This window comes from Plectropomus leopardus, chromosome 10 (genome assembly GCF_008729295.1).
Source record: "Plectropomus leopardus isolate mb chromosome 10, YSFRI_Pleo_2.0, whole genome shotgun sequence".
Classification (NCBI taxonomy): Eukaryota; Metazoa; Chordata; class Actinopteri; order Perciformes; family Serranidae; genus Plectropomus; species Plectropomus leopardus.
Genome location: NC_056472.1, coordinates 30,502,350 through 30,525,100, shown reverse-complemented (window position 1 = coordinate 30,525,100; position 22,751 = coordinate 30,502,350). Strand labels below are relative to the sequence as shown.

The 22,751-nt window shown below is 38.7% G+C and overlaps 1 protein-coding gene across 1 annotated transcript in view; it reads left to right on the top strand.

Moving 5' to 3' along the window:
- The window catches only part of LOC121948713 (nebulin-like), an 86,779-nt gene that overhangs the window by 9,908 nt on the left and 54,120 nt on the right, over positions 1 to 22,751 (top strand). Inside the window, 41 exon segments of the mRNA XM_042494125.1 lie at positions 510 to 614; positions 2,159 to 2,263; positions 3,048 to 3,152; positions 3,247 to 3,354; positions 3,792 to 3,908; positions 5,067 to 5,168; positions 5,257 to 5,364; positions 5,478 to 5,582; positions 5,686 to 5,784; positions 7,143 to 7,247; positions 7,352 to 7,459; positions 7,575 to 7,688; positions 8,181 to 8,378; positions 8,515 to 8,622; positions 8,757 to 8,855; positions 8,969 to 9,073; positions 9,907 to 10,014; positions 10,642 to 10,953; positions 11,056 to 11,262; positions 12,278 to 12,382; positions 12,480 to 12,587; positions 12,678 to 12,989; positions 13,901 to 14,107; positions 14,240 to 14,344; positions 14,503 to 14,610; positions 15,232 to 15,543; positions 15,960 to 16,166; positions 16,276 to 16,380; positions 17,491 to 17,598; positions 17,701 to 18,012; positions 18,136 to 18,342; positions 18,437 to 18,541; positions 18,681 to 18,788; positions 19,879 to 20,190; positions 20,292 to 20,495; positions 20,835 to 20,939; positions 21,194 to 21,301; positions 21,388 to 21,699; positions 21,811 to 22,014; positions 22,172 to 22,276; positions 22,416 to 22,523. Coding sequence (XP_042350059.1) covers positions 510 to 614; positions 2,159 to 2,263; positions 3,048 to 3,152; positions 3,247 to 3,354; positions 3,792 to 3,908; positions 5,067 to 5,168; positions 5,257 to 5,364; positions 5,478 to 5,582; positions 5,686 to 5,784; positions 7,143 to 7,247; positions 7,352 to 7,459; positions 7,575 to 7,688; positions 8,181 to 8,378; positions 8,515 to 8,622; positions 8,757 to 8,855; positions 8,969 to 9,073; positions 9,907 to 10,014; positions 10,642 to 10,953; positions 11,056 to 11,262; positions 12,278 to 12,382; positions 12,480 to 12,587; positions 12,678 to 12,989; positions 13,901 to 14,107; positions 14,240 to 14,344; positions 14,503 to 14,610; positions 15,232 to 15,543; positions 15,960 to 16,166; positions 16,276 to 16,380; positions 17,491 to 17,598; positions 17,701 to 18,012; positions 18,136 to 18,342; positions 18,437 to 18,541; positions 18,681 to 18,788; positions 19,879 to 20,190; positions 20,292 to 20,495; positions 20,835 to 20,939; positions 21,194 to 21,301; positions 21,388 to 21,699; positions 21,811 to 22,014; positions 22,172 to 22,276; positions 22,416 to 22,523 — 6,285 coding nt within the window.

The window sequence follows — 22,751 nt, the reverse complement described above, 5'->3', positions numbered from 1 at the left end:
TAATTCAGACATGATCATTATTTATTTATTTTTTTTATTGTCATTTTTACTGCTTTTTTGTTTTGTTTTGTTTTTTCCTCTGTTGTGTTTCATGTATTTTTTACCAGGGGTTTACTAGGGGTCAGGGTTCATGCTGATCTTTAAAGCGTCTTCAAATCATTAATTTCATTCATCCAAAAATAAGGCCTTAGTTGACATTACATGCCTTAAATCAATCTTTCAAAATTCTTAATAATGCTCAGATTATCGGATTATAAATCTTTTTTATTCTGACACTGAATAGCAAAAACTCTAAAAATAAGAGGTAACTTTTGAAAAATAATTTACAGAATGTGTCTTTCATTGACATAACCAAAGAGTTATGTTTTATGTTATGTGTCATGTTGATGATGATTTTTTAAGGGATTTTTGCTGAGCTGATGTATGATTAAATACATATATTAAAAACCTTTTTATTTTTCAAATATTTGGTATACATGGGTTAATGTATAACTTAACACCTTTTTCAGAAACTTTACACGGAGGACTGGAATCAGGACAAGACCATGTTCTTCCCGTACAGCGACAGCCCTGAGCTGCGCAGAGTGGCCAAGGCTCAGGAGTGCCTCAGTGACGTGAGTTCAGTTTACCAGTTTTCAGCAGCAGCACATGAAAATACACGACACCTTCAGATTTTAGACATGTGCGTGGTTTAAATACCTGCAAGGTTAAAAAACACAGTAATGTGACATTATATTTTTGTGGTGTTTGGCAATATGTTAGTACTTTGTATTTACCATAATAATTTTGTCAACTGTCAAAGAGTTTGTTACAGCCTGAATTCTGTGGCAGCTCTCACTTATATATCTGGCTTGTTACTGTTATTCGTAATGAGAAGGACTGAAATACTGGAGTTGGATTTTTTTCGATGTACCTTGAGTATTTAAATCACTGAAATAGCTGAAATTAGACAATTCCATCTGGGTTATTTGTCTATAAAAACTTTTTAAAAATTCCATTCTTAAGAAAATGTAATATATTAGATAAGATCAATCAAATCAGTCAATCAAACTTTATTTGCAAAGCATATTTTATTGTCTGCTGTGTAGGTTTTTGAAGTGCACTAACCTGTACAAGACAGAATAAGTGTATCATAAAAACAACAACAAAGACAAAAACCCATAAAAGAAAAATTTGACACCAAAGCATGAGACGATAAAAATTATGATGTAATAAAACTGATTTAAGTTAAAATAATGGTAACAGTACTCAAACAGAGTGAAATAAAAACTAGATCAAAGAATGGAATTAAACAGTTTATAAAGACAAAACAAAAAAATTACAATTAATACCAAAAGAACCAAATCAATAATAATAGTAATAGTAGTTAAATAAAAGCTAAATTAAAAAATAGAAAAAAATAGATTAAAAAGACAAATCAAAGAAAAATAAAATGAGATAAGAAAGACACAAAAATATATAAAAATATCAGTAATAATGATAATAAAATATAATAAAATTTAAACAGTATAAATGCACCTTTTTTTCTACACCTAGAAAAAAAAAGATTATTATGACAAAAGAAGACAAATGGAATTGATAAGAGAGAGAAAAATAAACACACAATATTAATTATAATAAAATCAACAAAATATATACAATAAATTGAATAAATTAATGTAAATAATATCTATAAAGAAAACCCTTCTTGAAAAGGCCCTCAGGTATTACAGACAGACTGTTGCAGCCATCAAAGGTTTTATGTTCAATTCTATAAAAATGATGTAACTCACCTGAGCAGTTAATTTCTCTCTGAATCGCTGGCAGATCGTCATTCAGCCTCAACTCAACATGTAAGCGCCTTTTCTCTGCCTTTATGTTATTTTCTTCCCGTCAGGGTCCATTTGTTTGTGCTTAGTCAGATGTATCATAGGTAGCAATTTCCGCTCACATTGCAGGCAATTAAAATGGTCATTTGCACCCCCTCCTTCTGTCTGACTACAATTGTGTGACATTTTCTGCTGATGTAGGGAAGTCATCAGCACGCGTAGATACAATCCGTGCGAGGTAGAGTTTGCTCTAAGGTCAGATATTGATGTGAAAGAATTAACCACCTCAGTAAATTTTGACTCACGCTTTGTGTGTGTGTGTGTGTGTGTGTGTGTGTGTTCCCCCACAGGTTCTCTACAAGAAGGGTCACGACGAGCGCAAGGCTAAGTACACCTCCCTGGCTGATCCTCCTGAAGTGGAGCTGGCCAAGAAAGTGGAACAACAGCGCAGTGATGTGAGCGCCACAATTTTAATCTGTGTCTGAAGCTCAAATATATTCTGTAAACGTAAAACAAATGTCAGGAACACAGGAGGATAGAGGTAAACAAATTGAGCAGATTTAGAGATTGGAAATGTGTGCAGACTGTTTTTGTACTCTCTTTTTCTTTAACCCTTTGAAACCTTGATCGACAACACTTTTCTCGCACTACTTCAGATGTTTTTCACAAGTATTTAAACCTTCAAAATCAGAGCAACATGAGAAAAAGGGTATGAGCAACTTGGTGAGAACTGTTCAGCAAGAGAGAAATTACTAGATTTGGATTTTTTTTTTTTTTTTTTTTTTTTTTTAAAAACCAGGGAAATGATTTCCTCAAAACTAAATTGAAGCTCAGCTACACTGAGGCGGTACTGTCTTCTAATGGTAAACGACCCTCAGAAAAGTACCTGATACCAAAGGCGAGCAGAGTAGAACCGGTACCATGTAGTGGAAACACGTTTTTCTTGAAGTGATCCAGACTGTGTGGTAAAAATGAGGATATAGAAACAGACCCTGCAGAGACCAAAAAAACCCTGAGCCTCTGTTAGAGATAACTGGCCACCTGCTCTCTGATATTACCGGCTACACAAAGCTGAAGGGAGAGGCCGGCAGTAGCTTGAAATGACAGAGATTCCAGTCATTCACGTGTTTTATCAAACCGAACATGATATATAATACGTTTCTCTATCTTCTACATACAACAAGGTCTTTCATATGTAAAATCCATCTGCTAATGATGATTGTTTCTTGTTTCTCGCAGCTCAAATACAAGGAAGATTACAATAAAAATGTGAAGGGTCAATGGTGCGAGACGCCATACTTTGACGTGGCCACCGCCAGGGTGGCAATGGAGAACTTAAGCCAAGTAAGAGCTTGCTGTCTCAGGTGAAGCCTTTTCAGTGTGGTATCAGCTCACATTTAACCCTCTGTGTCTAACTGTCGATCTCTTCTCTTTTCAGAGAAGATACACGCAACAATATGAGGACGAGAAAGATCAGATTTATTTCATGCAAACAGACACGCCCGTTTATGACACGAACAAGAAGGCTCGTATTGCTGCCAGTGAGGTAAGTCCGCACGCACACACAAAGGTATCAGAGTATTTTTATAGGTCCTGTCTCATGTGGAAGACACGACAGAGAGTTGACCCGTGTCTCAGAGCAGAGTGTGAGTCAACACACTGACGCAGGGACGCCCTGTATTGTGCCCACACATGCACCGCATGACTGAGAGATCTACATTTAACTGATTCTTACAGCACGACTCCAGCGTGCAGTTTCACAAGTAACTAAATACCAGACTATGTGAGGAGACTTGTCAGCTACTGTAAACCTCCACCCACATATTCACACATAATGCAAACACGTCATTTTAAGAAACGATAGACACACATGCTTTTGCACCATGACTGACTCTACCGACGTCATGTTCTGTGAGTCAGCGTATATAACCCGTATCGATTGTTTTCTTTTCACTAACTTTTCTCTGTTGTTTTTGTTTTCAGGTCCAATACAAGAAGGAATACGACAAGAACAAAGCGCAGTCTGACTACAACACGCTCCCCGCCACAGAGAATCCTCTCCTCAGACAGCTCAGATACGCCGGCACCATCCTCAGTGATGTAGGTGTCTGAAGAACACAATTCACCATTACGGCTGGTTTTATGAGGAACAATAGACGATATTTTGTGTAAAAACAAAGATAAATCTTGGGAGCACCATTACTGCTGCAGCCCAGTCGCCAGAATACATGTTGGCAGTGAATGTTTCTGCAAACCACTTATTTGTAACATTTAGACGTTCAAATGACGCAAATGTGTTGAAACTTAACGTGCCTTGCTTTTCAACAGCGCTATGAGTAATGTGTGATTCTGTTTAGGGATAAAAACCACCTGGTAATAGTTAGGAAACGATCATGTTTTGGCCTAAAATACGTATTTTTGGTGGCACAATCTCTACTGGAAACACAGTGATGTCTCTGTAGCGCCCTGGCCACACTGCCTGCGTGAGCAGCATGTGACAGCTACCTCACTGGACTGCTGCAGCTCGCTGCTGCAGAGCTGCTGCAGAGCTGCTGCAGAGCTGCTGCAGAGCTGCCTGCTGCTATAACCACTATATTTCTACAATTAAAAGCTGGTACTCCACAAATTTTAGCCACTGCAGTGTCTACAACACTGCCTGCAAATATTTATAATAATAACGTCATTCAAAAAGCACCTTTGAAAACAGTTTGACAGACAAAGCAAAGGCAAGAGCTCAGGGAATAATGAAAACAGTAACAGGTAATCTAACAAGACGACGATGATAAAAAGCCTTGTGATAACAAATGAAGGGATTCCGTCCACAGAAATGTTGTCAGAGGACTTTTATTTTGAAACAGAAACAAGTAGTGTCAGTGACAGTCTCCATGTCTGTTTCCTGTGTGGACAGAGATGTTGCTTGCATGAATTTGCAAATTTCTCTTGATAGACCGTTAACTAAAAAATGAGGTGACTAAAACGATCGAGGTGGTTTTGGGTGTCATTTAGAGTGTCTGACATGAAGCTCCTCTGAGTGGATTATCACATTAGTGGTGCTAATCGAACCATCAGGATTTGTCACTTGCAGTATCCTTTTGCATGCGCAGTCAGATGATTAGATTAAATAAAGTCACCAGTCTTATTGAAATGTTGTCTAGAGAGTCTCGTGGACAGATGTTTGTGTGTTTTTGAGTGTTTGCTTATTTGAGTTGCCCATATTTGATATTTCTGTTCATCATTTGTTATTTATATTCTTTGCAGAAAGTATATAAAGCCAACTATGAGAAATCCAGAGGTTTCAGCATCAACTACTGCGACACGCCCAAGTTTCAGATGGACTCCGTACTTAAACAGTTCACTGACGTAAGAATCATAGATGAATTTCTCATTAACCAATCATATTATTGTTTTTCTCTTTTCAAAATATATTCATTTAGTTTATTTGTTTTAGGCGCATTATAAAGATAAGTATGACAACGAGGTGAAGGGCCACTACATCGGCAGCTATGAAGACGTCTACATGCTTCACTGCCAGAAAGTTGAGGAAATGAAGAACGAGGTTAGTCTTTGTGCACTTTAATTTGATTTTTTTCTGAATCAAATCACTGGTGTAAAAATGCATTACACAGGTCAGTATATGTTTCCTCACCATCTGCATATTTTATCTTGCAGCAACAATATAAAGCTGAATACGAAGACATCAAAACAAGATGCTTCTTCCCTCAAACAGTCACGCCCGAGTATGAAGCAACAAAGAAGCTTGAACAGTGTAAAGATGTGAGTAGTGTTGGCTGATAAATTACTTCTTTGCAGTGAAACAGATCCATGTTTTGTTCTCTTATATTTGTGTGACAAAATGTTTCTGTTTTGCGGTTTGCAGAAAGTTTACCGGCAACATCCAGACAAAGTGAAATTTACACAAGTGGTGGATTCGCCAGTTCTGGTTCAAGCCGCCATCAACGCCAAACAGCTAAGTGACGTATGTATGACTGCACAGATCGCCTCCTTTTATGCTGAATATTTTAGAATTAAAATTTGTGATGGGAAGACTAATTCCTTTCTCAGTATCAGTTCTTTCGAGCTTACACACGTACATTTGTTGAACCTGTCGAGTTTTTGTACTTTTTGCAAAATATGACATACACTAAAAATATTTTGTTAAAAAGATGTGGTCGTTCATTTTTAGTACTAATTAAAATTGGCGCCAAAAATCTTCTAAACTTCCACTGGATTATCTCTGGCAGGTGATGTAATATTATCAGCATTGCTTTCATTTGAATTCTCTTTTACTGTATGCTCACATAAATCATAAAAGTGGCTCATGTAGGTCGTTGCTCATTTTTTTTTTTTAGAGTCCAATAATTGACTGAAATTGCTGCAATCACCCGCTAATGCTCGGGATCAAATTCTCCTAGATATGCAGATCACCTTAAAATGTGCCCAATCATCCACGTAGCCCAGCTGTCTTTCTGTGGGCACCATGGAAACTGGAGAGCCATCTCTCTGTAGTATAAATAGCAACAAGCATTCAGTTGGCCCAGAATAAACCCTGTGATCAGAGAGGGGCTGGGGAGGCAGGGAAAGGACCGTCAATACAGCTCACATTAAGTCCAGCTGATACACTGCTGCCCTCCTGTGACCCAAAATCAAACTACACTTGTCTGGAAATTAGTGTACAGTGAGCAGTATCCTATGAAAAGAGACAGAACTTAAACTTCACCAGTTGAAGTTGAGTTTTTCAGAATTCTCATGTTGAAATATGCGGACTAAATAATAGCATATAAATATGAAAAAAATGGAAAGTTTGGTGTATGTAAGTGATACTGAAGTGGAGATTTGTAGCTCAGAGTTTGAGGAAAGTCTAATCTTGGGAAAATGGCCTTTAAAGTTTCACATATTTTAGACCCAGACATTAAATTGGTTAAATATTTTAACTAATAGATATCACCATGAAACTTCCCCTATCGATTATTTACATTAATAAAATTATTTTTTTGTAATGCAAGTTTTCTGAAATGTAATGTTTAAATATGCAAACAAGGCATTATTTAATTAAATACGCACTATTTGCATACATTTCCAGAACAGAAATCTCAACTAAGATAGATCAGATCTTAATTAACAATCTTTAAAACAGCGAAAGTCAGTTTGGTGAATGATCATCAGCAGCACAAGAGAAACACAAACAATGCACAAAACTAAAACAAACACCTAAATGTGCATTTAAATATGACATGATATGGAAGCAAAATAGCTCAAAATCTAAAAATTGTTCACGAGAAAAAAGTTTTCGTTGACAGTGTCTTAAATAACATTATTTCGCTGGTCTTTTTGCAGTTGAACTACAAAGAAAAGTATGAGGGCATGAAGTTCAAGAATAGTCTTCCCCCAGACTATCCCTTCTTCATCCAGTCCAGAGTTAACGCTTTCAACCTCAGTGATGTAAGTAACAACTCTACACCTAATGCTGTGCAAAGTTAATTAATGTCAACTTTAATTTGGTGTAGAAGTTTTAATTTTCTTAACGTCACTATTCTCTCTCGCAGAACTGTTATAAGTATGATTGGGAGAAATCTAAAGCGAAAAAGTTTGAGGTCAGGGGTGACGCCATCCCGATCCTTGCTGCCCGTGCTCACACAAACATTGCCAGTGATGTAAGTATGCCACAGTATCAACCTCTATGATTTTGTGATTGCTTTACTAACTTTATGTACCCAGTTTATTTTTGTATTGATCTTGTAATGGATCACTCTTTGCGCTTCTTTGCAGGTTAAATATAAGAAGGAGTACGAGAAGAAAAAGGGACAGATGGTCGGTGCCCTCAGCATTAATGACGATCCCAAGATCTTGCACTCAGTTCATGTGGCCAAAATCCAGAGTGACGTAAGTCATTAGCTTGTTTTATTACTAAATTACTAACATGTGCCTTAATACTCATTTATTAGAGCGCAAAGAAATGGCGCTCTTTTTTTTATAATGCTTTATTTATTAACATTTTTTTAACATGCATTCAATCTCTCCACATACAAAGTTATGTTTAAATAGAGTTTGAATCTGAAATGTTTGGAAACACTGGGCAAGTGAGGCAAGACATAAAAAAAAAAAATTAAAAAAAATGTCTCATTGAAATGTGAAATGTTGTCTTTGGCAAGTGCACCAGGAGCCAAGGAAGCGGGATAAGAAAACAGTGTGTACAGTAAAATATAAACGTTTTGAAATGTATGTGGAAACCCTGAAAATATTGGACAAAGCACATAAAATAAAGTGTGTTAGATCTGTTTCACTGGCCAAATAAACACAAGTTTTTCAGTTTATTTGAAGTCATATGGAGTATGGAAGGCACTCTTGAATAATCTTTTACTGATCTCTCAACAGCGTGAATATAAAAAGGACTATGAAAAGATTAAGACCAAGTATCACACACCGCTGGACATGATCTCTGTGACCTTGGCTAAGAAATCCCAGGGGATTGCCAGCATGGCCGGGTACAGGAGCATCAGCACCAACTTCTTCCTTCCCCCTGACAGTGTGCTGTTGGACTTGGCCAAGAAAGCCAACATCATCCAGAGTGACGTAAGTTTAAAAAGACTCTACAACTTTTCAAATTCATTTGTTTGAGTCACTTAGAAAGCGTTTATGGTTATCATGAGATCAATTCGGACGCCATTTTTATTTTGTGTGTGCGCTCGTGTGCATTTCTGCATCCCAGAATGAGTACAAGTCCGACTACAACAACTACACAAAAGGTTCCCCATGGATTCCCTTCGGCTCCTTGGACGTGGAAAAGAATAAAAAAGCTGCTGAGATCCTTAGTGAGGTATGTGTGCAACAGCATCACTTTAGTCTTTCTGTACACACTTTTCCCTCTTTACAAATGTCATCTTGACATCAAAAAAACATGTATGATAGTTGGTGGGATATGCGATAATGTATTTAACTTGTTTACTACAGAAAAAATACAGACAGCACCCGGACAAGATCCCCTTTACCTCTATTGATGACCACCCCGTCATGATGCAGGCCAAAGTCAACCAGCTTCAGAGGAGTGATGTGAGTCTGCTTTCACTCTCAGGGTCAATTAGAAATCTCTGCACTGTTGATATATATATATATTTGAGTACCAAACATGTAACTTCTGCCTGTGTTGCTTTCTTTTCTTGCAGCTGTTTTACAAGAGAGGTCTGGAGGAGATCCATCAGAAGTACTCGCTGCCTCCTGATGTCCCCGAGTTCCTCCAGGCCAAGTGCAATGCGTACAATCTCAGCAAGGTAAGGCTAAGAAATACTAAGAGGTCGCTATTTTGAACTACCCATACCAAATGTTTTCTTATAGGATAAGTTAAAATTAATTTGCTCGTTGAGCGCCCAGTAACACAGTAAGAGCAGATGCCCCATGTACATGTCATCATGTCAAAGGCAAAAAGCAGAGTGGATCAATATTATTTTCTGAAGTGGTCATAATACAATATTTAAATAGACAATATTTACAAAACATACCAAAAAACATAAAAAAAACATCAAGGACTTCATGATTTGTAATCAGTATAACAATATTTACAAAATAACATTCATGATATTTATCAAAAACATCAAGAAGCCAAGAGTAGTTAATATAATTACACATTACACCATATTATTGCAATAAGGGAACTGCTATCCAGCAGACCAGAGTTCTTATAAAGGATAAAGTACCAGTCTTACAGCTGTCCCTCTGTCTCATTAAATGGACTGAGTGCCAGGGGACTTAGTGGCTTATCTGTCCCTACAGGTCCTCATTACCTAATGTGGTAATGTTTTAATATCCAAATGCAATAAATGAGGGAACATTTTAAACCATCATTTAAAATGTTTTTAATTCTGCTTCCACTGTGTTCAGAAGCTACACAAAATCTCGTGTCATCTGCAAACAATCAGTTTTAGCATTTTGGACACTTTGCAAATCTAAATAATGTACAATATAAAGAATTTAGGACCCAGCACTGAACCTTGTGGAACTCCACATGTGACCCTCACCAAGTCAGATTTGTGTAGCTATGTAGTAACGTATTTAGTGTTCATATCATTTGTTATTGTTTATATGTATATGTATTCTGTCTTTTCAGAACTACTACAAGATGGCCTGGCAGGAATTGATTGCTAAAGGTTATGACCTGAAGCCTGATGCTATTTCTGTTATTGCTGCCAAAGCTGCCAGACATGCTGCCAGTGATGTAAGTTTCCTGCTCCAGCCGACTTCTCAGAGCCGTGCTCAAACTTCATTTTAACCTTCTTTTTAGCAGATATATTGTGCTTGTTGCACATCACTTATTTGTTAAAATTCACAATAATAGAATGACTTTTAATTTGAGAATTTGAGAACCCAGAAGGATACCTTTATTAAAAACTGTGTATGTTTTGATCCAATATGCTTGTCTAAAGAATGTATTTTTTGTTTGCCTCTCTACTTTTTTTAGCCCTATTTTATTTGATCTTTTTAAATTTATTTTATCACCCCCCTTTTCCCACTTATTTATTTGTTCATTCTATTTTATTTTAATTTATCTTTTTATTCAATTTCTTTATTTATTACCTATTTATACCCCCCTTTTATATGATTTAAAGGTCTTCATGTTTATTATACAATAAAAAAGAGAATTACAAAGAAAAAAAATCACATTAAACTTTTGCACTTAACACTAGAGGCTTGCTGCTAAAGAGTAAAGGCTACATGTGTTTTCTTTGATCCTGGGGATGTTCAACACTATAGATCTGTTTGAAACAGCAAAATAAAATGCATCCACTTAAAAACTATTTAAAGGCTAAATAATTACAGATACTTTATGCCCTTTAACCTCTAGGTCCAGTATAAAAAGGCTTACATCAAAGCCAGAGGCCACCATGTCGGCTTCCGCAGCATCCAGGACGACCCCCTGCTGGTTCACTACATGCATGTGGCTAAGATGCAGAGCGACAAGAACTACAAGAAGGACTACCACAAGGTCAAACTGAAGTATCACTCTCCAGTGGACATGCTGAGCGTGGTTCATGCCAAACATGCCTCTGCAGTGCAGACTTTTGCTGGCTACAAGCAGGACAACCATAAGTACTGTCTTCTGCCTGACGCGATGAGTCTGGACCTTGCTCGCACCATGAACTACAATGCCAGTGATGTAAGTTTAATTTCCTTTGAGGGACTTTTGTGTCATAATGTAGGTTATGGTGTTTCTCTAGGTCTGATAATCTGCATTTCTCGTGTCTTTTTTGCTTTACAGTACAACTATAAACAAGATTATGAGACCTCCGTCAAGGGAATTGGCTGGGTCCCCATTGGGTCACTGGATGTGGAAAAAGCCAAGGTTGCAGGAGCAGCTCTTGATGAGAAGAAGTACCGCCAGCACCCTGATACCTTCAAATTCACCAGTGCCATAGACTCCATGAGCATGGAGCTGGCTAAGACCAACGCCAAGATCATGAATGCGGTGAGGAGGAGGAATCTGAGTGACTTCTTCAAAGAGAACCGGGGTTATATGAATAACCTTAAGTTTTTCAAATGCATTTTTGGTTAGAAGCCTGAAATAAGGTCTGTGGTTAACACAAGCTGAAGAGACTTTCATGTTTTTTCCTGTGACATGAAATATGTCAGCAAATACCCCACTCACAAACTCTGAAGCTTTGATGCGTCTTTAAAATGGTGGTTGCTAACAAGTGGCTAAATGAGAGTACAGAACGCCATCACATCAAGCTGCAGCGAACACGGCTTTATAGCCTCATTGCTGTGGCGACACATCAGTAGCGTAGTTCGTTTATAGCCTAACATTAGCTTTTTTACTTATGGCGAATTACATTTAGGCTTCATAAATCCTAAATGTGATGTGTTACCATCATCAACGTTTGTTTACCACAGAGCTTATTTCGTACAGTAATCCAAAGTACAGTGAAACATTCCCACTGGCTTTTTTGCCAGTGGGAATGATTTATTTAAAAAGTCCCTTGACAGTAGGTCTCACATCCATTTACATACAAAAACACATAACAGCAAAATAAAATGGACTGTTTCAAAAATGACACCATAGATGCTTCAGTTCGGCTCCTCTGCATCTCCTGCCGTGATGTCCCCTAGATAAATGCGAGTGACATAATTTGACTGAGACCAAACTTGGACCCAAGTTGCTACCAAACAACACAACTCTAGTGAAATGGTTAGTTACATATATTTTCAGCATTGTCCCTAATTATCCATTCGAATGCTTACAGACACAATATAACAGAGGATCATCTTTCTAAATAAAAGTCCATCCTGAGTCGCAGGCTCGTGGTTATACATCCCATACGATTGTTTTTTTTGATGAGGGAACCAGGGCGAAGCTAACTTCCTGGTTGGCCAACAGAAAACTTATTCCCTGGGGTACTCTATTTGCTCTAATATAAATCTCGAAGTCCTTGAATTTCTTCTCAGAATAGACATAAATTGATCTCTTCATTGTTCTTATACAGAAAGAGTATAAGGCCAGCGGAGAGAAGTTCATGCACACTTATCATCTCCCTGCTGATGCCCCTGAACTGATGCAAGCCAGATACAACGCCGTCAACATCAGCCAGGTTGGTTGCAGATTCCTTTCTAGTATTTTCCAGCCCTTGTGTACATGCAGAATGTAATATTCATAAAATTGTTGCTAATTCTGATGATTTTCTTTAGAATTACTACACCTATGCTCACCGTAAAGATCTGCTCAAAGGACATCACGTGAAGGAAGATGCCATTCCCATCATTGCAGCTAAATCTGGCAGAGACATTGCCAGTAATGTAAGTTGTGAATATGCTGAAAATAATGATATTCAAATGATTTGAGAATTCAATAATGTTATTTATGCCTGATGTTTTTCTTTAAAACAGTACAAGTACAAGCTGGCGTACGAGAAGGCCAGAGGCCACCATGTCGGCTTCCGCAGCCTCCAGGACGACCCCCTGCTGGTTCACTACATGCAGGTTGCTAAAATGCAGAGCGACAAGAACTACAAGAAGGACTACCACAAGGCCAAGCTGAAGTATCACACCCCAGTGGATATGCTGAGCGTGGTTCAGGCCAAGCACGCCTCTACTGTTCAGACGATGGCTGGATACAGGAAAATCCCTCACAACTACCTCCTTCTGCCGGACAACCTTCACCTGCAGCAGTGTCGCAGCATGATGGAGATTCAGAGTGATGTATGTTCTGTTACCATGATGTTATGGTAAAATAATTTACCCTTTGCTAAATTCCAACCCACGCACACACACCATAACACAGCATCAGCCAGCTCTGACCAGGCTCTGACAACTATACGGCTATGCTCCATGGACTGTCATGCAATCAATTCTTAGTCATTGCAGTATGTGCAGATGAACAGTGTTTTGCTTACCCTGAAGCTCCCCACTTTGGGTTGCTGGCAGCATGGGAGGAAGCAACATTCATCTGCACACACTGTGATGACAAGGAGCTGGTTCAAAATCAGCAAAGATTTCCTTAGATTTCATTGTCGTTTGTCTATTTCAGCAGGTGATGTTGCGGTTTCCTTTTACACTGTGATCTCTTTAGAAATGGCTCCTCACTTAGATCTTAGATAGTGGAGGTTCTGATGCTGACAGCATGAGGGGAAAAAGCTCTGTTCATCTGCACACACTGTGATGACAGAGGGCTGGTTCAAATTCGACAGTTTCCCTTTAATATCATTGTTTTCTGCCTCCATCGCCAGATGATGTGGTGATTCACTTTTACACTGTGATCTCTTGAGAAAGAGTTTCTATCGTTATCTTTATATTGTCTTTAGTGAGTTTGACTTTCTGAATATATCCTTCAAATGCATATTTAAGATCATCCTGTTGGCTTCACTTTTAAATCACTTTTTCACTTTTTCCGAAAATTAGATATTTCTTTTGGGATTGCGGTTCGACATTGTGTGCCTCATTACTTGTTTTGACATCTTGACAGACCAGTACAAAGGGACGGGACTTAGCAAAGGGTCAATTCATGCATATATAAGTAAATGCATTATATACACAGTAGCAAAGCCATTTGTGCACTGATAACAGTAAACTCTTACATTTTTTTTGACATGTTTTACTCCATAAACCCACAGAATGTCTACAAATCAGATTACAACAGCTACAGTAAAGGCTTAGGATGGGTGCCTATTGGGTCTCTGGATGTGGAGAAAGCCAAAGCAGCTAAACATGCGCTGGATGAAAGAGGTTACCGCCAGCATCCCAGCACTCTCAAATTCACAAGCAAGACGGATGCTATGAACATGGTTCTGGCTATGGGCAACACGAAGACGCTGGACAACGTAAGATTGTCTTCTGTTTATAGAAGATGCTAGCCTTTTCATCTCTTAAACTTTGTTAAAATATTGATGCATGTTCGACCAAAATATCTGTGACAAGAGCCTTGATTTACTTTTCTTTTTCCTTCCTTGTAGACTTCATACAGAGCTTCAGGTGAGAAGTTCGTGCACACCTATAATCTGCCAGCTGACTGCCCTGAGTTCCTCCAGGCCAAATTCAACGCCCAGACCCTCAGCGAGGTTAGAGCACAATGTATTTGTTCAAAATCAAAGTTAGATGCTGTTTTATTAGCCAGTTGTTCAAGTTAAAGGAACATGAATTATCTGAAATGCCAAGTGTATATCAGCATCATCTGTGTACAAAACATTATCGTAACACTTTTCCTGTTTATCCACAGAGTCACTACAAGCACAAATGGCTGCAAGATATTGCCAAGGGATACGACATGAAGCCGGATGCTATTTCCGTCCTGCACGCCAAGCATGGCAGACATATTGCCAGCAATGTATGTAAATCAGAAATCTACACAACACCAACTCCATTCAGCATGTTTCTTCATGTAACTCAAACAGTCTTTATTTGTTTTATGTAATTATGTAACATTTATTGAAACAGGGAAGGCCATTGAGAGGAAGCTCTTTTTTTTTTTACAAGGACCCCCTGATAACGTTACATATTAAAACAACAAAAGCACACTGCAGTATACGTCAACAAAACATTAGAAATGTGGCCTATACTGAAGTGCACATTAAAAGCAAAAACACACAATAGCCACTGCATACATCAACAACACATCAACACATGGGGCCATATCACTCAAAGAAAACACATGCACTCATTGTGCTCTGTGTTAGTCAAAAGAGATTTAAACTGATAAGGAGGGATTAGCGTGTCTAATTTTAAGAGCTTCTGCAGGTTGTTCCACTTGTGTAGGGCATAATATTTAAAAAGTAAAAAAGGTCAGAATTGCTCACACTCTTCAGGGCTCCAGGTAATCACTTGTTAAATGCACCAAAGTGACATTTATAGCAAGACTGCTCTTCATCAGACCAGATTTACATTGGCAGATGACTATGACACAGACTATCATCAACAAGTAGCTAACTCCTTTTTAATTTTCTTTCAGGTCCAATACAAAAAAGCCTACGAGAAGGCCAGAGGCCACCATGTCGGCTTCCGCAGCCTCCAGGACGACCCCCTGCTGGTTCACTACATGCAGGTGGCTAAAATGCAGAGTGACAAGAACTACAAGAAGGACTACCACAAGGCCAAGCTAAAGTATCACACCCCAGTGGACATGATGAGCGTGGTTCACGCCAAGCACGCCTCTACTGTTCAGACGATGGCTGGATACAAAAACATCCCTCACAACTACCTCCTTCTGCCAGACAACCTGCACCTGGGGCGCTGTCGCAACATGAACGTCACGTCAAGTGATGTGAGTGGCTGACTTGACTTAACTTGTGTATTTGAGCATAAAAAACATGTTTGAAATGCAACTTCATTGATACTAAATTGTGTGCTTGATTTTCACATTTCGCCACCCTAGAATTATAAGGTTTTATCTGTGTTTTGAGTGGTTTTGAGATATTGAGTTAAGTTTTGCATTCAATTTTTTTTTTTAATGTAAAACATACATATTACCATTTAATGCACTGTACTAGATTATAGCATAGAGCTAATTTGCACCTGCAGTTCCTCGGCAGGTCAGAGTAAATACACTGCACACTGACATGATGATGAGTTGTACATGAAGAAAAGGAAATAAAACACACAAGACAAAACTACAGAAATTACGCTTTAACTCTGGAAGACATATGCATCAAAACCTTATTGTCTCGTTCTTTTTTTCAGGTTGATTACAAGTCTGAATGGAATAACTACATCAGAGGTGTTGGATGGGTCCCTATTGGCTCACTCGCAGTTGAGACCGCTAAAGTTGGCGGTCAGATTCAGAGTGACCAAAGGTACCGCACTCATCCATCCAACTTCAAGTTCAGCAAGCTGATGGACTCCATGGACTTGACTCTGGCTACCGCCAACAACAAGATCATGAACAAGGTGCAGCTCGCTTAACTGATCTCTAAAGTGAAGGGTCACAGAAATATTGTTGATCATATTTTTCATACCAGTCATCATTCTTTTGTTTTTCTGCTATCTTTATTCACAGAAAGCATACACTGCAGCTTGGGAGAAGGACAAACTAACAGTCCACATCATGCCAGATGCTCCCGAGATTGTCCTGGCCAAGGCTAATGCCCTCAACATGAGCAACGTAAGGGGAAAAATCAGCTGCTTGGATATCAGTGGTATCAGTATTTGCTAACATCAAGGTATCAGCTGAAATAATCAGTCCCTCTAGGATTTAGTGATCTGTGGTGAAATCAGACATTATCAGGCTGTAACAATCACAAAAACAGCCTTCACGATGCTGGATGGACTGAATAACACATTACCAAGTAGTATTGAAACTTTTCCAGTGAACCAATACCTGCATTCAGTTGTTCTTGTTCTCAGATTCACAGTATTTGTATGGTTTTCTCACAGTCAATCACTGCAAGCACTCTTTGATTTTATGCAAGGTGTGATTGGCCCACCAGCTCCCACTATGCAACTGAATGGTCCTATTCACATTGGTAAACAGAGGAGGCAGCCTACGACACCACTTATCACCCACTTAAGCCGCATTTCAGAGAGAAAGAAGCTCTGACAGTCCGACATGTTTTTTTTAAAGTGAGGATTAGCATATGCTGTTAAAACCGTTGCAGACTAGTCGTGGCAGTTTTATGATATTAATTTAATTGTTTGAATACATTTTTGGGCCATCAGACGATTATTTGAGTTCCAGAGCTGAGAAACAATATCATAGGTAATGCTGTTATCACCATGAGATTTTAGAGACATACAGACCCATAATAATGAGCCCACATGAAGAAACCCCAGTTAATGATAGTAATGGCAAAAGTGGATGACTCTGAATATGACACAGTATAACATCACACAACTTATGAACCTGTAACACCAAAACAATAGTCTGTAATAAAAATATGCTGACAGCCAGCTCCCTCCGTTCATCCACTGCAGAAAGTCCAATAGCAAAAAAGTACATGACTACTTAAAGGAGAAATTTCATGTCTCTGTGGGACCTAAAGTAAAAATAAAAAATCATTAATTGCTGTAACATCAGCATACATCACAACATACAGTATATCACAATACACATATGCAATACACATACCACATTAAACAAATACACATCCACCTATATCCCTTGGACATTTTCAGGCAATAAGCTGCGTGGTTTGCTTTAAACCAGCCCTTATGATGATCAGTTTGTGATTGTAAAAAATGTCACTGTCATCTTAACTTCATGTGCCTTTTTCAGAAACTTTACAAAGCTGGTGTTGTGGAGATGGCCAAAAAGGGCCACAACCTCAAAGCTGATGCCATTTCAATTTTGGCAGCCAAGTCCGGTACCACTATTGCCAGCAATGTAAGTCGTAAAAGCCTCACTGTATTAAACCCATCTCCTAAAATTCATATCATAAAACAATACAGTCTTTGTGAATGACACAGTATGTGTTTGCTGTCACAGTACAAGTACAAGCTGGCATACGAGAAGGCCAGAGGCCACCATGTCGGCTTCCGCAGCATCCAGGACGACCCCCTGCTGGTTCATTACATGCAGGTGGCTAAAATGCAGAGCGACAAGAACTACAAGAAGGACTACCACAAGTCCAAGCTGAAGTATCACTCCCCAGTGGACATGCTGAGCGTTGTCCAAGCCAAGCACGCCTCTACTGTTCAGACGATGGCTGGATACAAGCAGCATAACCCCCACTACACTGTGCTGCCTGATGCCATGAACCTGCAACTGGCTCGCAACATGCAGTTCATTGCCAGTGATGTATGTAGAGAGTCTTAAAATAAATGATGTTTATTTGTTTAAAACAACAATTTCCATGAATGCTACCACTGCTGTATGTGTCTTTGCTGCATTTGGACATTTCTGTTGGTCTTTTTTTCCCAGAATCAGTACAAGAGTGACTACGAGAGCTTCATGAAGGGAATCGGATGGGTCCCTATTGGATCGTTGGATGTTGAGAAAGCAAAAACAGCCGGCCGCATCCTCAGTGAGAGCCAATACCGTCAACATCCCAGCAATTACAAATTCACCAAAGACATGCACTCCATGGATTTGACACTGGCCACTGCCAACAACCAGATTATGAATAAGGTACAGGATACGACTTGCAGGAAAAATAGCGCAAATATCTCTCTTTAGGCATCTATGTCTAAGATATCAAACCAACAAATATGTTTGTTTTTAGCAATCCTACATTTCTGGCTGGGAGAAAGACAAGACTTCAATCCACATCATGCCTGATGCAATGGACATTGTTCTTGCCAGAGCAAACAAGAAGAACGTCAGTGAGGTACGGTGTGACACCTTTATTTTTCCCACACAGTTTTTCGAGATCTGTCATGATTTGTAATAAAAAAAAAAATCCCACAACACATACAGTATGGACTTTTTCTGGATGGATAAAAAATGTATATTCTCTCTTTCTTCAGAAACTCTATAAATTGGACAATGAACTGTCCAAGAAGAAAGGCCATAATCTTCGTGGTGATGCCATTGCAGTAAAGGCCGCCAGAGCCTCCACTGCTATTGCTAGTGATGTAAGTATCTGTGCAGTTTTAAAATCTCTCACATTTACTTACTCTCTGGGCAACGATGTGTCCTCAGCTGCTCCACTGTAACATGGGGGGCCTCAGGGATCAATCCTCGGTCCTGTTTTTTTCTCTTCTGTGTATGCTTCCTTTTGGCCAGATAATCATTCACTTTGGTTGTATATCTTATAACTGTACACTGATGACACTCTATTATATATTTTAGCGAAACCAAATGACTTCAGCAGCCAAAACAAACTCTGCAATAGTATAACTGTTATGTAAGACTGGATGTTACATAACTCCTTGATCAACATCAGTTGTCTGGTGCAGTATTCTGATGCCTTTTTACAAGCATTTAAACCTTAGAAACCTGAGCAAATTGGTTTGACTACTTTCGAAAACTTGTAATAAAGGCAATGAGCTACTTAGTATAAAATGTCACACAAGTTGCAAGAAATTAGTAAAAGGTTACAAGGAAATTATCCCAAAAAGGAGAGAACAAGAAAATGTTTAGAAAAGGATATGAAAAACAAGAGGAATGTAAAACGAGCTACATTTATATGTATTACACTTATATATTTAAATTATGTTATATTAAAATATACACATTTATTATTTGGGCACCATCAGGGTCATTTCCCTTTTTACTACTCTTCTTTTTCTAATCTTCGGGAATTTTTCTTGTAAAATTTGTAATTATCTGCTCAATTTTTGGGGTTATGTCTTGTAAAGTCGCTCATTGCCTTCTTCTTTTGTTCTTAGAAAAAAGCAGAACAATTTGCACAGGTTTTAAAGAAAACTAAACAAGTTTTGACAAAACTGAGTTTCTAAAATATTACAGAAAATAGCACAAACTGCATTTTTTCAGTGTAATGGCCCACTTGTAAAATGCCTTTTTTTTATCACTATGTAATTTATATGGTTTTTTTGTGACATTGTTTTAATAGTTGACTTAGGGTTTTTACGCTACTATATTTATTATCTTGTGAAGTACTTTGTAAAGTGTTTTCAAAAGTCTATATAAATGAATCTCTATTTTTATTACTATGGCTTTACAGTAACCATAACGATCACTTGTTTTGTTTCTCATTTGCAGTACAAGTACAAGACAGGATACCGCAAGCAGGTCGGCCACCACATTGGTGCTCGCTGCATCCAGGACGACCCTCTGCTCATGCTGGCTCTGAACTCAGCCAAGATTGCCAGTGATGCTCTCTACAAGAAGGACTTCAACAAGTCCAAGACCAAGTTCCACCTGCCAGTGGACATGCTGGCCTTCGAACTGGCCAAGAAGAACCAGATTCAGGTCAACCACGCCAACTACATCACCCGCCTCCACAACTGGACTTGCCTGCCAGACTCCAATGATGTCGTCCAGGCCAGACATGCGTATGACATAATGAGTGATGTGAGTATGAATCCTTACAGCGGAAAGTTTTCATGTTTACAGCTGTATATTTTTAAGTTTTGTAATGTCTTTTGTCATGATACACCTTTTTTTCTGTCCAGGCTGTGTACAAGGAGGATTTCAAGACGTTGCAGGGTGTTGGATGGGTGCCTATAGGTTCAATTGATGTTGAAAAAGCAAAGGTAGCTGCTGCAGCTCTGGCTGAGAGAGGGTATCGTCAGCACCCAAGCAACTTCAAATTCAAACTCACCACTGAAGACATTCCCATGGTGCTGGCTAAGGCCAACGCTCAGGTTATGAACAAGGTATGAAATCATCAATCCCCAACATGTAGGGGGGGCCATTAGCTCACCTGGTAGAATGAGCACAAGGCTCTATCCTTGTTGCAGTGGCTGCAGGTTTAATTTCAGCCTGCACCCTTTTACTGCATGTCATCCCCTTTCTCTCCCCCTGTTATGCTAATGCAGTCCTATCAAATAAAGGCAAAAGCCAACAAATAATCTTCAAAAAAAATCCTCAAAGTGTAGCATGTGTAATACAAAATAACTACTTGTACTGACATGATGAGGACATTGTCTCATAAAAATGTGTATCAGCAGAGTTAATAATGTAAATTCTCATGTTGTTGTTTTCTATGAATGCAGAAAGCATACGTTGATGCCTGGGACAAAGAAAAGTCGAAGATCCACATCATGCCTGACGCTATGGATGTTCTTCTGGCCAAAGCAAACAATGTCAACTTCAGCTATGTAAGTGGAAAATTAAACACACAAGGGTGAAACGACTCTCATTTAGGTCTAATGTAATATCAGTAATAAGTTGTTTTTTCATGGCAGTTTTTTAACAAGGCTACAAAGTTCTTTATTTTAAATTAGGGCTTGGAGATATGCTATGATTTTTCTGATATTTTCCTGTCATAAGTAGGTGTAAATACCTCTCAGTCATACTTAGAAAGAGAAAAAGCATGTACTAATGTCTCTGGGGTATTTGTCTTTCATTACAGAAAAAGTACAAGCAGGCACATGAAGACGCCAAGAAAAAGGGATATGACATGCGTAATGATGCCATATCCATCATTGCAGCCAGGGCCTCCAGGGACATTGCCAGTGATGTAAGATGTTGGATTTTAACAATGAGAAACAGTAACATTATATTAATTACGGTGCATGTAACCATGGATTTTTGTTTTTCTTCAAGTACAAATACAAGACAGGATACCGCAAGCAGGTCGGCCACCACATTGGTGCTCGCTGCATCCAGGACGACCCTCTGCTCATGCTGGCTCTGAACTCAGCCAAGATTGCCAGTGATGCTCTCTACAAGAAGGACTTCAACAAGTCCAAGACCAAGTTCCACCTGCCAGTGGACATGCTGGCCTTCGAACTGGCCAAGAAGAACCAGATTCAGGTCAACCACGCCAACTACATCACCCGCCTCCACAACTGGACTTGCCTGCCAGACTCCAATGATGTCGTCCAGGCCAGACATGCGTATGACATAATGAGTGATGTGAGTATGAATCCTTATAGTGGAAAGTTTTCATGTTTACTGTGTATGTTAGCTGTATATTTTTAAGTTTTGTAATGTCTTTTGTCATGATACACCTTTTTTTCTGTCCAGGCTGTGTACAAGGAGGATTTCAAGACGTTGCAGGGTGTTGGATGGGTGCCTATAGGTTCAATTGATGTTGAGAAGGCAAAGGTAGCTGCTGCAGCTCTGGCTGAGAGAGGGTACCGTCAACACCCAAGCAATTTCAAATTCAAACTCACCACTGAAGACATTCCCATGGTGCTGGCTAAGGCCAACGCTCAGGTTATGAACAAGGTATGAAATCATGTTCAAATAATCATTTTGTATATTATCAAACAATTAAATCGACTTCATATGGATATGATAAGGAAATGACTTAATCATCAAAATGCTTACTTTCAGAGTTCATAACGGAAATAAATTCTTGTATTCTTGTTTTCTATGACTGCAGAAAGCATACGTTGAAGCCTGGGACAATGAAAAGTCGAAGATCCACATCATGCCTGACGCTATGGATGTTCTTCTGGCCAAAGCAAACAACATTAACTACAGCTATGTAAGTGGAAAAGTTATGTTGGGAGAGCTAGCTGTGTATATAGATTATTTTCAATTGCTCCATATGAAATTTAACAAATATGATATTATGTTAAACTTTATGCATTGAACCTCTCTGAATTGATTGCATTTGTTTACAGAAACTGTACAAGCAGGCAAATGAAGAAGCCAAGAAGAAGGGCTACGATTTGCGCAATGATGCCATTTCCGTCATTGCAGCCAAGAAGGCCAGGAGTATTGCCAGTGATGTAAGTGTTTCATTTCACATATATAATGAAAAGTAAAAAGTTAATGTAAATCATTATTATTATAAATGTGCTATGCATTTTTCCCTGTGCAATTATTTTTAGTTTGCTAAAAGATTATTGTAAAGGAATAATTTTATTTTACCCCTTTATTTTACATGGCACTTTTACCAAACATTTCAATTCAGTTTTAAATTAATATTTTTATTTATCTAGCACCAAATCTTAACA